The sequence below is a fragment of the Tachypleus tridentatus genome, chromosome 13 (assembly GCF_004210375.1).
Source record: "Tachypleus tridentatus isolate NWPU-2018 chromosome 13, ASM421037v1, whole genome shotgun sequence".
NCBI lineage: Eukaryota > Metazoa > Arthropoda > Merostomata > Xiphosura > Limulidae > Tachypleus > Tachypleus tridentatus.
Window position 1 is genome coordinate 234,445,254 of NC_134837.1, and position 16,913 is coordinate 234,462,166.

The following is a 16,913-nucleotide window of genomic DNA, read 5'->3' on the forward strand; positions in this document are numbered from 1 at the left end:
AATAAGTATTAAAAACATTTATTTTTATCTGTTCAAAAGTAACTTTATTTAAACAAGAAAAATAACTGTAATGCTTAGAAGTATCTGTCATTCTACCAACAAAATTAGTGACAAGCTGTAGGCAAGCAACCTTCAAGAAAGTTGTTCATAAAACCAACCTAGGATATTTTCCTTAAATTATATTTAATTTGTATTTTCCTGTGTTAAAGAACAAAAACTCACAATGTTATAAAAATTACAAAATGCCTAAGTTTAATAGCTATGTATTTTAAATAAATTAATCGTTCTGCAAAATTATTTTTCAAAGTATTTAACTAGGAGCCGTTATCCAAGTTATTTGTTATCTATATAAAATGCTTCAGCAGTTAACAAATACGTACCAGATTACTGTTTATATCTGAATGTATGTGTGTGTGTTTTTTGTAGCAAAGCCACATCGGGCTATCTGCTGAGTCCATCGAGGGGAATCGAACCCCTGATTTTATCGTTGTAATTCCATAGACTTACTGCTGTGTCAGCGTTGGACGTTATATTTGAATAAAACGTACAGAATTTAGAAAAAGAACATAGCTTAATAACAATAAAATAGTGACTTTATGCTGGTTTGCTTTGTAACATTCCTGTTCACTATCGAAGTAAGGACGAACTATTAAAAAAGTTCGTGTTTACAGTTGTTCACGCGTTTAGTAACCATGCAAGATGTTTTTTGTTTCATAAATTTAATTAATATTATACTTAGCGCTGTCATGCGGTGATTGTTTATTCAAACACATTTTGATACCAAATAAGTAATTATAAAAGGAATATTTGTGCTGTACATTTACAACATAAATGATCATGTATTAATTTGTTGGCACATTTTGCTGTAATTTAAAAAAAAAGCTTTGTTTGATATTTTTATAAAGTAAAATATATCGTATACCTATGTTACCTCTTTTAAGACCCGGCATGCAAAGGTGGGTTAAGGTTTTCGAGGCGTAATCCGAGGATCACGGGTTCGAATCCCTGTCGCACCAAACATGTTCGCCCTTTCAGCCGTAGGGGCGTTATAATGTAACGGTCAATCCCACTTTTCGTTGGTAAAAGAGTAGACCAAGAGTTGGCGGTGGGTGGTGATGACTAGCTGCCTTCCTTCTAGTGTTACACTGCTAAATTAAGGAGAGCTAGCGCACATAGCCCTCGTGTAGCTTTGAGCGAAATTCAAAAACAAACAAACAATGCTACCTCTTCTGATGCAAGCAGGTATTATTAACATTATTGACGTAATAATTACGTGGGATGCCACTTTACACTGGTCTCCTCTTTATTGTATATAATTTTAGCGATATTGATGTTAAGAAGCAACACTAATGTATACTAACAGTTACTAAAATATTTAAAACCTTGATTACAATAAATTGAGTACCAGGTATATTACAATACTCCTGAACTCATTTCTTATTCTATCAAATAAAAGCTTGTATATTTTAGATCAAAGAATTAAAAATTGCATCATTGAATTACCAGAAAAATATTTCTGGATTTTTGATAACAATAGTCATATATTACAGTATTTAAATAAGTTGATTACATCTATAATTAATTGTTTGTTTGTTTAATTAGATTTTATTACTCCATGTTTTAATTAACTAAAACACAATGGTTAACTGCACATAGCCGTCCCTAGATGTAAACAGATAGACATGAGGAAAGAATGTTTGTTTGTTTGTTTTGGAATTTCGCACAAAGCTACTCGAGGGCTGTCTGTGCTAGCCGTCTCTAATTTAGCAGTGTAAGACTAGAGGGAAGGCAGCTAGTCATCACCACCCACCGCCAACTCTTGGGATACTCTTTTACCAACGAAAAGTGGGATTAATCGTCACATTATTACGCCCCCACGGCTGGGAGGACGAGCATGTTTGGCGCGATTTTGGCGCAAACCCGCGACCCTCAGATTACGAAGCGCACGCCTTAACGCGCTTGGCCATGCCAGGCCTTGAGGAACGAAAGAGTCAACAATGTCAATTGTGAACATTTTTAAACATTCTAATGGAATTGTGGATTTTTAGTGTCACTTTAATAATGAATCCCAGATCGAGAGTCTAACCATTAAACATGCTATCCATTAGGCACTGTCGATTCCGATCTTATTATTTTTTTTAATACATTATACGATCGATTTGTAATAGTTAGGTTTATACTTAACAAATTGATATGCTTATGAAAGAAAATTATTCAACAAAATAAACAACTTTATTTAAAACAATTATGTGGATATCTTACAGTTCTGAAATAATAACTTTTGGTACCTGTAATTTAATTTAATTTAACACCCTGTAATTACAATAAAGTATTTATTCTTTTCTCTTGTACTAGAACGTAGCAATTATAATTAATATATTGGACCCTCACTATCTTGAGATCAATGCTGTACTTTATTTGAAGGCTTTGTTTGTTTGTTTCAAATGAAGTACACAGCTAAATGATGAGCTATTTGTTTTCTAACATTGTAAGTCCCGAGATGTACCACTGTACCATGAGGGCGTTTATTCAAGATAGCGTATAGATTTATATAAGTTATTAAAGAAGTGTTAAATTCATAATTTTAATTTTTTCCTCAGTTTGTTTATAATCGTCACTCTTCTTTCAAAGTAAACAAAGTGAGGGCTTCAAATTTAACACATACAATAGTTCTGATACATTGAAAATGTAAGTAGTATTTGTCAAAATATTTTGCTGTTTAATATTATAAATGTTTTTAAACTGTTTTAACAAAAATTATCAGGCAATACTAATGAAAATCATCCTATGAAATATACATAAGCCAACATGGTCAGCATGAATTAACATTGGTAATTACATACTGATACGAATAACCGTATATGATGTAACATGAAGAAGAGGTCTGGGAAAGAACTATGATTCCACATAATTATGACGTTAAGACTAGTTGGACTCTAGACGTTTCGATCTAGTACACCTGGGTTCTATCTTTGTATTGATCTAGTAATTATATTGCTGATTTTACTATACTACTCTTTTACTCACGTCTGGATGGATAACTAGAGAATCAGAGATCTTCTACACCAGCATTCTTCTCAAAACCGTATTGAACTGACCATTTCAAAAATATTTGCAAATCCGTTATTCAACGAATCTTGTTTTTCGAGAAAATTGTAAGTATTCAGAAAGGCTATGCGCCTGACACCATTCTAATCATTTATAAATCATACATCAGACCGCTTATTGAATACGGATGCATGGTGAGATGTAAGAAGGTCGTTAATGTAATTGGGAACTTGAAGCCCTGCAAAGTCGAGTGATTCTAGTAGCTTTTCACTTACCAAAGTACACCCAATGATTTACCCAGATTCGTTAAATGTCCTATCTCGTTTCCAGAAAAGAGTTTATATATTAGCTAATATATACTATTGGATAGCCAATTTAAGAACACTGACAAAACGATTTCCAGTGTCTGCTCCAACATCTAGTACATGGCGCACCAACAAGTCTCCATCTTACATCTGTATTAATTAGTATATATCATGTTAATCATCTAAGTCTTTCACTTCTCGTTTCAGACTCACAGCTTAAGCAATACCCGGATAGATCTATTTGGTTGGTTATTCTCGGGTTTGTTTTTGTCGTACTCTACAATCACGAAAGTGTGCCTCCTGTGGTTATTTCCACTCTTTTGCTTGCTTTAAACAGCACGAGAACAAATAATTAGCATATTTATTATCATTATTGTTATTATTATTAATAATTGTTAAATAACCTCTAGTCCAGTGTGGTGTTGAAGAGAAACCATTTTCTGTGCATCCCGGTTGCATTCATACCTGAACTTTTTGTTTTGGGCGCACATTTACCTTGTAAATTATCATACCTCTTGTTTGTTTGTGCTAGAAAAATATCCATTTAAAACAACAATTTGTAATTATACTGGGAATATGTAACGCAATGCAGATAATGAAAATTTTATAGTGAATAAAAATAATACAAATACTAGAGAGCGGGCAGGTAATTGGGGATTTAATGGTAATAATATTTGTTCTTTAAATTATAGAACATTTATTTTTACATTTGTAGTGAGAAATATCCTAAAGAGACTAATAAAAGAAGCCTTACAAAACAATTTAATGAAATATTATATAATAATATGAAACCCACATGTATTCACCAAAAGAAACCCACCTAACCTGATACCTTTCATCAGAAATATTACTTCTTATCTGGACACGGTGTTTTAAATACTGTATTTCTAATATCTTAGTCTTTATACTTACGTCAAGAAGTTAATATGTTCGCGATTCATGTCAATACCAATATTTCTTACAGAATATTCAGGATCAGTTATATTTCATATAGTTCTGTAAATGTTTTGATATATTTATCAGTTTTAATTATTTATAGCATTTATTTCTCTCTTTAGTAAGTCAATTATATTTGACATTCACTGTTATCCATTTTCTGTTTTAGGAACGTACTCGTCTGGAATTAAAAGGTACGTGTACATCTTTTCTTTCCTTACATTGTGAAAAAAATCGATTATCCTTATATGTCACAACTATTATAGACTTAAACACATCTTTTTTTCTTTTCAATCCACCACCTACTGTAAAATAATCTTTACTTATTGATAGATGACCAAGTTCACTCAACTGTGCTATGTGTTTATGATTTAAACAATAAATAAATATTGACTGATTTTCATAAAGTAGTTTAACAGTTTCATGGCACTAATCAATAAAAAAGTTGCAAACCAATGAAATGAATATCAATTGAGAACTTATAATAATGTAGTTTGTGTGTGCCTTAAAATCAGTCTTATGAAATATATAGCGCTATAAAATAGACCAACTGAAGTTTCGTATTTTTCTCTCCCTGTAATAAACAAATTAGTCTTCACAACAAAAGCAATGAGTTTTGATTATCTCTATTTTCCGATATATTTAGAAAATGAACGAAATGGAGCATGAAAAGTAATGACCTGGAAATAATAAGAAACTTTTTAAAAAAGAAAATTACAGGGGATAAATTTATTACTTGTGAGGTTGCATTCAGGGATTACTCAAATATTTTTTATTATTACATTTCGTGTCAGTTACGTTTCACAAAATTAGATAAACCTTATTTAAGTAACTAATCAAACAATAATCCACAAAGAAAAGAAATTCGGAATTTAAAGAATGATATGTTAAGAGTTTTTTGTTTTGTTTTTAAATTGCATTGCATAATAATTTACGGTCATACTATTTGTAGTTACTTAACAACACAAAACATTTTAAAGCCAGTATTTCTATTTATTTAAAGAAAAGAGTAATTTAATTACTATGGAAGTAGTTACGACAAGTTAAATTATATGACAGTGTAGTTTATATAAAACGGTTGCTTGTTTTAGAACAAAGCCACTTTGGACTGGTTACTGTTTTCATCGGTAGGAATCGTAGACCGGATTTTTGTGATATGAGTCCTATAAGTGCTATGTGTGTGTGTGTGTTTTATTTTAGCAAAGCCACACCGGATATCTGCTGAGCCCACCGAGGGGAATCGAACTTCTGATTTTAGAGTTGTAAATCAGTAAACTTTCTGCTGTACATCCACAGATGGCAGTGTTATGAGTCCTTAGACCCACCACTGTTCCACTAGGGGCCGCAGGAAATAATGACAAAATTGATAAGAAGTGGAAGAAAATAGCTCATGTTTGAATAATAATAACTATTTTCAAACAAAAACAATTAGCAGGTTTCTTGATGATCCAAGAATTGAACTTGTAAAATACTATTACCAAGAAAATTGAAATTTCAAGGAAATTATTTAAATCTTCAGGTACAGATACCTTTAAGCAGTTTTATTTTTGCCTTAATTAAAGTAATAATTCATAAGTACATACATAATTTTATTTAGTTGAATTCTAATATCATTGGTCTTTAGGAACGCAAGCTGGATTTTATTATTACATCCTTGTTAAATAAAAACATACACGTTCTATATTTCCAGCATATATTTCTATAACACTCATTATATCACCTTAATGCACATTTTGGAGCTTCCTTTTCTATAGTTCATCATCATAATGAGTCTTCTATTGGAAGCAGGTTGACTTTCATGGAGCACCCTTGTTCTATTCTTTGGTCATTTTATTATAGTTACTATATTATGTTCCCTTCAATCTTTCATGTCATCAATCCACATATTTCTTTGTCTGCCTTATTTTTTCCCGTTCATTTTTGCCCTTTAACAACAGTCTTCTTATTATATGCTCAAAGACTCACATTTTCTTTCACTGATAATTGATAACAGTTCTTTCATAATTCTTGATACTTATTCATTTCTCTTATGTTCTGACCAAAATATTTTCAACACTCTACTTATAGACCCACATGTCAAATGCCTTATCTTGAGCAATCGCTTTATATATTTATTGTCCACGTTTTAGCATTATATATTTTTCATATATTTAGAGATTTTATGTTCATGTTATATATGAACTAGAGCAGAGCGTGACTGATTGTTTAGTTTGCCCTGAATTAAGGTTTGGAAGTTCGTGTTTTGTATGTCTCTGCAGTCGTGACTGTGCTATAGGAATATCCATAAAATCAAATTATTCGATCATTTTGCTCATGAGCTTCAATTCTGTGTCGGCTATGCATACATAAATCTTGTGTGTAGATCGGTATAATAACTTTGCCCAAAATATTGAAAAAGCTTATTTTGTTTATGTAATTTTAAGAAAATATGAGATAAATGTTGTTTTTGACCATACGTTTTAGTAAGAGAAACATATTCATGATACTTTACCAAAATAATACAAACAAAGTAACGTCAGTAAATTAACTTCATTGTTAAAGAATAACTGAAAGTTATGGTTTGAGGTATAGAATTATTTGATAATAGACTTACTACTCACGTGGAGCATATTTTGGAATATTTTAAAAGATTCCATTTTAATAACACTTCACAACATAGTGTGACTCATCCAGAATGGTTAATAAAACAAAACTAATTGTTTTGAAAGTTGAAAATAATGGCACTCTGAACTCTTATTATATCATTTAATATTAATAATTCGATATTATATTGAAGATAGTAATTGCATAAAAATTAGTCATTAAAAACAATCAAAGAAGTGGATGTAGTTCACTTAACAATGATCTTATTTTAATATGTTTTTAGGCCTTGATTAAGTCCATTAGGCACATTTTTCTAGTTAATATACAATCTTTGTTTAGAATTCCAAATACCATAGTGATTATTTACATGCATTCCTAAATTACATGTCAAAGTAAGTAATGAGAGATGTCTGACCTAGAAATACCAAATTTGTTAATATACAATTATACACAATTTATTTTATAAAGCTGAATAGTTTTAATATATAAATCAGTAAGTCACGTAACAAGTAAAGACTAAGTCAAGTCGTGGTAGAACGAATATATCAGAATTATATTTTAGGTTTATTTGTTGTGTTTTAGGTAGTATGATAACATCGAAAATTGACAACTTTTGAGAAGAGTATGAAAAAGTACATTTCTTCACACAAAATATCCATACACTCAGATCAAATAAATTGTGTTCAGGTAGCAAATATAAAACCTAAAAGGCCAGATATCCTCTGTACATAATGCCATTGGTAAACAAAGGAATACAAACAGCTTTGGACACCAGAATCATCCTGTAAGAGTTGAACTACAGACGTAAGCAAAGTGTAGCGACTTATAACAAGTAATAATACAGGAGCAGAAAGATTAGTACCAAGATCTATCCACCCCTCCCATCTGGTAACAGTATGCAACATAATAAAATGAATGTAAGTCCGGTAAGCACACAAGTTACATCCATGAATATTTATTGAACAGTTCATCACAAAACTTGAGCAGCTAAAGAATGACACATGTATTCACGATATTTCATGCAAAACATACAAGGTAAGTCACCAAATATATCAGTTTACCCCTGTGTTAGCTATGAAATTATTAACTTAGAGATAAATTAGATTTATTTGCAAATTTTTAGATTAAAAGCTCATCATGCTTTACCGTTGTATCACGGCACTATTAATATTTAAAGTTTGTAACTTAAACATTCTTCCCCTTTGGATCATACTTTTAAAAAGGTTTAGAGAATAAATTTGGAGTGTCAAAAATTTAATCTAATGAGGATTTGAGTAAAAATAACAGTTGAATAGCACAAGTTTATTTTAAAACAAAAAAAGTCAAGAACGTTTTTGTGAACCTTCGTCAAATACCTAATAGTTGTGTTATTAGTTGTAAATATCTTTTTCTGCTTGGGTCAATGTTTCGTGATCCTAGACTTTACTTCTTTTTGTTCAATAAACAAAAACTGGGGCGCAAAGGAATCTAAACTACGAACCTGTTATGCGAGAGATGCTTATCTCTGTAGTAAACATATTACTGGATTTAAATCCAGCTCAGCCGTTATTTTGGTTTCACAGAATATTTATAAGATATAGTATAATTCATGTTTGTTTAGTTTTTTCCAGAGTTAAAACTGTTTAATGTTTGGTATATTAAGGGACATTTTCAGACAATAATTTACCAATACATAAAGCAAAATAGATAAAAGCTTGCACCTACCCGTGACTGTAATTGTAGCTGTTTTGGATCTAATTCCTTTAACTCCTTCAGCTGCTCCAACTTGACATTGAAATTCAGCATTGTCATCTAATTGGGCATTTACAATTTGCAGAGAGAAGTCTCCTGAAGAAAATAGAAAATTATAGTTTTCGAAAAGATGTACTGCACAAACTTTTATTATGTATTGCCTAGACTTATTATTCTTCCTCTTTTCAGTCATGAATGAAAAAATATTTTAAACACTACGAAATTTATAAAAATAAGGAAGTAAACTTTTTCTGTCGCGACATACATGACTTAAGTCCTTTTCAGGGTAATAATTGCCATTAACGTGCTGATAATCATTTTAACATTTGAAAACTAAGACTACTATAAACAAGGATATTGTTTAATGCAATTTGAAAAGTTACACTTAAATAAAGTATTAAAAAATGAGTTATTTGTAATGATGGGCACGATTCATGTGGCCCGTTATAAGAATGAACCAATGTTTTGGTTAATTTTATAATTAGTAGTGCAGTGGAGAGATATTACCACAAATTGTTCAGAGCTGCTAATTTACTAACATAATCTTTTTGGATAGCTTCACTCTACTTATTATGACTTCGAATGTATATTTCTGTGATAATGTCACACGCCTTTCGCTTTGGGTGTTTTGATAAAAGTGCAAACTGTTCAACTTTAAATCGTTTAACATCGAACACACACAAACATAAGGGTTTTATCCTCTTGGCGAATCCAGGTTGCCGGTATTATGTGAGAACGCTTTAAAAATACTAATGTACTACGCAGCCTAAACATGGTTGTGGAAGATTAATTGCACAACGTAGTTATCATTATTTGCACAAAACAGTCGTTATAAATAGCTATTACACTGCTTACATAAATTTAACATGAGTTTTAGGACATTTGTAGTGATTGTCAGTTCTTTATTGGAAAATTATATTACTACAGTTGCGATAGAGACGAAACTTCTTTAAGTATTACAAACAACAACAAACCATTTTAGACTTACTAAATTTACCAAAACCGAAATTAACATTAGTGGCGTCTTAGACATTCATAGCTAAGCCACAGTTTAAATAACTGTCTGAACCAACGACACATTGGATCTCTTTACATAACAGGAGTGTAAAATAATTGTTGTTGAACATAATTGTTTTGTTGGTGATTCAGTTAGGGGTGCAAAACAGTATGAAAATGAATGAACACATAAAGAACAATATATTTTGTTTAAAAACAAATTGTCGTGACATTAGACACCACATACAACTTTCTACGGAATTAATCGTCCCAGATTTTCTTCCAGTCCAAAATAATGCCTGTCGTTATACTTTTCGGAGTGTATGATGGATCATTTTAATCAAAATTCACGAACAAAATATATTGGCTACCATAAATATTTGGTCTAAAACTCAAACAATGTACCTGAGGCCATTTCGGGTTTTGTGCTCATAAAAATATTGGTTGAGGAATTTGTCAAAATATAGTTTATACCTTTTTACACTGAGTAATTAAAGTTATGCCATGCAAATGTAAATAATGGAACGTAAATACACTGTAGAAAAGTTACATGTTTTGAGATTGAATGTCATTCAACCACTAAGGGAGTTCTGCACCGATGCAATTGCTTTAAAATCATTTAAAATTACACGATTAAGAGCAATAACGTAGTGAATACACTTATGGCTCATAGCACAAATGTGTAACATAAATATTTTTTTGAAATCAAAGTTTTGGCTTGTAATTTTAAACGATTAAACAGGGCAAAGTTGTATTTGTTTGTAGAAAGCATATGGAAACTCATGGTTAGAAAACAATAAACTAGTGTTCTTGATAATAGAAATGGCCACAGCAAAAGCGCTCAAGCTCTTCAAAACTTACATTAAATAATAATTTAATAGAAATGACCTAGGTGTAATCACAGATATAAATGCTATCTTTAAAATAATACAGCACACATGGTGTTATTGTATATGTAAATGCTGAACATCATAGAAGAGAAAACCAAATCAAAGAGATAAAATGAGCAGCATACATCAAACAATGGGATGGTAAAAATAAATAAGAGGTTCCTATTATAGGTGAGACCATATTTGGATTCAAGCAGTCATTAAAGTTTTTCGGTGCTTTTTTCTTTCGATGTGAGAGAAAAGAGAAACGTCACAGTCAACATTTTCTGAAGTATAAATGCTGGGGAACAAATACAAGTGTAGACTCCATACTATCCAATAGTGTTGGATATCTACTGAATGTTAATACACTGTTAACTGTTAACAGATATGTGAGCATTCTTATTCATCACGTCATTCCTTCAGAAACAAGACCAGTTAGTGAGACATTCATCTTCCAGTGGTATTAAGAAAGCAACAAATATAGTGCAACAATAACTAAAAAAAAAAAAAACCAGAGAAAACAATGGAACAATTCCAACTATTATTTATTCTTTTTGACGTCATGCTTTGGATAGTATTAAAGAGTAACTGGGTTATATGTAAACTCAGAAGGTAAATACAGGACACAAATAATAATATTTCACAATAATGCTCAGGTTTCGCGTAACACATGCTTGAGAAAACAATTAAATTGAGCTTTTTTTACTTTTTCAAATTACCTTTGTTCCTTTATTGTTTCTAAATGGTTAATACTTGTTTTTACGCTAACAGTACATTCTTTAATACGTCCTTTTATGTAAGGTTGTCAAAGTAATGTCCTTCAGTTGTAATTCAGGTAATATCTAGAGGTTACTACTTCACTCACGATGCAATAAGCAGTCACGTAGGCAATCCATGTCGTTCAGGCTAAATACAACGTTGCCTACGAGCTAAAACAATATTTTGTAACTTTTTCGTGACGCCATTTTGGATCGCAAGTGAAACAGTTTGTAAGTAGGTCAAATGCATGTATGGTACTGAAATCTAGCGTTGAAGTTAGGTATTATTGAGAACGAATTAACTCGTCCGTGGCACTATGTTACCGATCGGCTTAGACGAGTTATCTCGTCTACGGCACTGAACAGGTTAATCAATGATCTTAAATATTTTAATGTACGGCAGAACGCATGTTATCTGTTATGCACGTGCTACTTCTCTCATGTAACATAGATATGTGGTGAGCGCATGACGACATGATGTAAGAGGTTTACCTGTTGATAAAAAAAAAAGGTTTTGCTGTGGATATTTGAGAGATTAGATAAAATCTGTTTTTTTTTCTTTATTGTATTAGTTTGCGGTCATGTCTTCATGAGGTTAAAACGACTCTTTTTAGCGTAACTCCTCACAAGATTACAGATTTAAATTAAATTACCGATTTTAGATAATGTTCTTAAATATTACTGTAGAAGCTAAAATCAGTAAAATATTCTAATAATAGAATAGGTTTAACTAGCATTAAAGTATTTTTTCTTGTACTAACCTTCTTCATCATTTCCAACCATGGTGTATCGAGGAAATCCGATCAGTTCTCGGTCCGATCCAAGTCCAAAACCTTCTCGTGTCCACTGCAACATTCCAACCTTATTTTCGACTCTACACGGTAGTAGAACATCTTCACCGAGAATCACAGTCTTATCTTCGGGCTCCCTTATAAATCTCTGTGGAGCAGAATCTGTAAAACGCATCGTACATATGATCAAATAATAATACGTAAAAAACTAAGCAATTGGAAATTAAGAAAATGCAACCAGTTTATAACTCTCCTCAGAAGCTGTTTTTTTCCTATTGTGCTTGTTTCTATTATAGAATAAAAACTTGTTTTTTTACTGAATTTGATTACTTGTATAATTAAAGGTAGTGCATATTTATTATGGCTTTTACTGTGTATCAAACAGCTAAAGAAAGTAATATTGAAAAACTATATTTCCCTGTCAATCAGATTAATATATTCTTTAATTAGGAACGTAAGTATGTAATTTTATCAGGTTCAAGTTAATCAATAAAATATTATATTTCTCCTCTCTACAACTGTGTAAAAGCTCAACAAGTTTTATCTTTTCTTATTATATTCTTAGAAAAGTAAACTACTTGAAATAAATTTAACCATTTTTTATACCAAAGTAAAAAATATTAAAATACAAGAAGGAATTAAAAGAAATTTGTATTAGAAAATATTTTGTTTGTTTCTTTAGAGTTGAGCAAAATCCTTCACAATGGATTATTTGTGCTCTGCCCGTAAGGAGTATCAAAACCTACTATTTAACGGTGCAAGTCTACAGACATACTGTTGTGCCAGTGGGTAGCATTGTAAAAGGAACATGAGATGTACGCCTGAGCTTCATTTTATCTGTACGTGTAAATACCGTACTCTTGAAATGGGTAAGTGATTTAACTATGAATTTATTGCACGATTAACAACAATATATTGAAAGATAAATGGTTCATAGGTAGTTTCACGCATTTTAATGGTAGTTGCGTGACTGTAAAAATAAATGCAATTCCAAATATCATAATACTGATGTAAGTCGAAGAAAATTGGTAAACACGTCTTGTAAAATTTACGCTCGAACGGAACAGGTGTTTATGGATAGAAATAAATTAGATGTATATACTTAAATTTCGTAAATTATTTTTCAAGTCGATTGTTTTCAGGTATTTTGTAATACTCGTTGATGTTAGAAATGCATTGGGGAAAAATGCATAGCTCTAATTAAATTAATAAACCCAATATTTTACCTTTCGCTATTCATTTATAAGAGCAACGAGTTTCTATGTTCCTGAAGAAATACGTCTAAACTGACAATACTCTACTGCTCCATGTAGGTATATATATAGTTATTGGTTTGGTTTGGTTTGAATTTCCCGCAAAGCTACACGAGGGCTATTTGCGCGAGCCGTCTCTAATTTAGCAGGAAGGCAGCTAGTCATTACAACCCACCGACAAATCTTGCGCTACTCTTTTACAAGGAATAGTGGGATTGACAGTTACATTATAACGCCTCCACAGCTGGAGGTGGTGATGACTAGCTCCCTTCCCTCGTCTTACACTTCTAAATTAGAGACTGCTAGCGCAGATAGCCCTGGAGTAGTTTTGCACGAAGTTCACAATAACAAAAAACAAACAAAAGTTATATAGTATAATATAATACTGGTAAGTTATTAGGAATTTCAAACTCAGATTATCTTATGCTGAAAATGATAAAGTTTTCTGGGCTTAAGAATAACTGATTTACAATGTTGTACGTTTATCTTGACATTGCCTTTCGGTGGCGTTGACACAAAGGTTAGTCTGAAAGCTTATAAATCTAAATATCTTGTTTTGATATATTGGTTGATACAAAACAGAAAGCCCATTGTATATCTTTGTGCTATACGTAACAGCAAGTAAATAAACTGAAAATCTTGGAAAATAAATTAAAAATATCTTACAATTACGAGAGACTGTGACTGACCATAAAACCTTTTTCATAAAAGAAGGTGGTACTATCCCAGATGGCTAAAAAACAGCAGTGGATTTACGTTAAAATAACTTTATTTTTGTTGCCTTAAGCTGTAATTATTACATTTCCTCTAAATGTATATTATAGTAATAGCAAAATATAATGATTACTTTATTTATAACACATACCGTATCTTCTAAAATGTTTTAAGCAATTGGTTGGCAGTGTATACGGAGATAGAGTATGTGTATTAAAACGATTTTGAAGCTTTATCACATCTTTACAGTCAATGTCGTCACAGCCCGAAGATATGCAAATACATAGGTGCTTAGTCCGACGACTTGACCGGTATGTTTTAGTATGAATTAGCATGAATACCAGTTTTATTCTATATTTACTTGAGGTATGTGACGGTTGAGTGGAAATGTCGTGGAAACAGCTTGTGTACACGTAATTTATGTTACAATATATTACGAAGTGTTTACAATAACATAACATAATGTTAAAGTGACAACAAGAGACCTGTTGGTTAACCTCGACTATCCCATCACCTAAGCCAAACTAAAAATTATTAAATAAATAAAAATAGCTTCGGACATTATAATTCATAAAACTTTCTTTTAAACTAACTCAAATTTACTGACTTCACAACATCATAAAGCAACCCATTCCCTAGGCCAATCATTCTATCTGAAAAATAAAATTGTCTTAGCTGAAGACGGTTTCTATTTTGACTAAATTTATATTTGTGTACCCTAGTTTTGTAATTCTCACTGTTAAAAATAAAATATATTATCGATGTATCAACATTATCAATTCCTTTTACAACCTTAAACACTTCAATCTAGTCTCCTCTAACTCTTCTTTTTACAAGATATAACAATTCTAAGGATCTTAATCTCTCCTCATATGACAACTCCTTTATCGCAGGTACCATTTAAGTAACCCTTCTTTGAACCCTCTTCAACAATTCAATGTCTTTCCTAAGGTAAGGTATCCAAGACTGAACATAATACTCCAGACGTGCCCTAACCAGTGACTTATACAATGAAATTATAACTTCTTTAGATGTAACTTTAACATTTCTGTTAATACAAATTAAAATTCTATTTCCTTTACCATTAGCAACAGTAAACTACTTGGATGGTTTAAGAGACTGATCAGCCATTACACCAAGATAATTTTATTTTGTGAAACTTTTAAGGTTATTCAATCCAAGTTATACTTATAATTCAACCCATATGCGATATTTTGCATTCATCATAATTAAACCCCATCTTCCATTTATATTTCAAACTCACTAAAGGATCTAAATCATTTTGTAAAGCAGTAGTATCTTATTCACAGCCAACAACACCCAAGACATTGATATCATCAGGAACTTTAAGCAATTTATTGACTATTCCTTCATCTATAGCATTAATGTAAATCACAAATAGCAATAGTCCTATGACTGAGTCCTTAGGTACACAATTTGCAATATTAATTGACTAAACTGTTTTCTTCCATCAAGCCATTCTTCTATCCAATTAGTTAAGTTATCCCCATACCTATAAAGATACGTTTCTTTTCAAGCCCTTTATGTTGTACTTCAGCCATGTTTTTTCTTACATACTTTTAGATGTCCTAATTTTCTGTTTGGAGAACTTTTTTAATCTTTTATAACACCACTCAATTTAAATTTTGTAAATTTATGATGTTTTTCTTTAATTTTATCTTTTATACCGTTGGTGAGCCAACCTGGTTTTTTACTTGCAGCTACCGTAATATTCATAATATTATGCTTTCTTTCAATTTTATTAAGTCCAGAGCATATCTTGTTCTTAAATACTTGAAAGTCCCGATCTCATCACATCTTTATGATTTGAATGTAGGAACATTTTGAATCGGAACTAACTTTTACATACCTTTCCTATAACGTCATAAACGATGAGTTTTGAATGTCATCACACTATGAATTTGAAGTGAAAAATTAGAGGAAAGACAGGTAATCAAGAATACGTATCTTAAACTATTAAACTATTTCGCTAATTTTATCTTGTAGCTTGTTGTTATTGCGAAGGGTCGTGAAACACCAATTTGTAGATTCACAGTGTAAGTAAGCTGCCAACAGGTTTTACTAAGTTAAATGTTTAAAACTAATAAATTTAATTTACATATACATAATCTGACATTTTCAGATTTATTATTCAATTGGAAATCATAGTAGGTTAATTAAATGCCAAAAGTACTATAGTAGGAGATCCTCAGACAAGAAAGACTTAAATTTTTAGAATGCTTTTAAAATGCGTTGCGTAAGAGAAGTACTGTTAAAATTTCACAGATAAACAAGTTCACTATGATAGTTCCATTGTTTCAGCTTGATGACACCGAAATGACTAAGATATTTACACATTTATCTGTGCCTAGTTTTGATTTATTTCTGAATTTCTGCTTCACGATACAAAATGAAATTATTGATTGAACATGTGTGCGATCAGATTACAAGTTATTTTGCGACAAGCACCCTTCTTTCATTGTAATTTATAAATACAAAATCTACTTTTGGAGTATGAACCATTTATTGGCAATTTGATTTATATTTTTTTTATAATGACAAAAGTTCTTACAAAAGTTATCTTTGGAAAACGAGTAGTAGCAGTCTGGCTAGCATGTACGCTAAGGCTCTAGACTATTAATCTGAGAGTCGTGGGTTCAAATTTCTTTCACACCAAACATGCTCGCCCTTTCAACCGTGGGGGAGTTATAATGTGATGGTCAATCCCATTATTCGTTGGTAAAAGAATAGCCCAAGAGTTGGCGGTGGGTGGTGATGACTAGTTGCCATCCCTCTAGTCTTAAACTGCTAAATTAGGGACGGCTAGCGCAGGTAGCCCTCGTGTAGCTTTGCGCGAAACTATAAACAAACAAACAGGGTACAGTTGCAAAGAGAATTTTACTTTCCAGCAATTGAAAATGTTTTA

At 31.5% G+C, this 16,913-nt stretch overlaps 1 protein-coding gene across 3 annotated transcripts in view; it reads right to left on the reverse strand.

The window, feature by feature from the left end:
• Window positions 1-16,913, reverse strand: part of LOC143236991 (irregular chiasm C-roughest protein-like) — a 136,474-nt gene that overhangs the window by 53,987 nt on the left and 65,574 nt on the right. For all 3 annotated transcript variants that reach the window (XM_076475767.1, XM_076475766.1, XM_076475765.1), the window contains 2 exons: window positions 11,991-12,182; window positions 8,577-8,699 (listed from right to left, as the gene is read on the reverse strand). In XM_076475767.1, coding sequence (XP_076331882.1) covers window positions 8,577-8,699; window positions 11,991-12,084 — 217 coding nt within the window. In that variant the 5' untranslated portion in view covers window positions 12,085-12,182. The remainder of the gene's footprint in view (window positions 1-8,576; window positions 8,700-11,990; window positions 12,183-16,913) is intronic.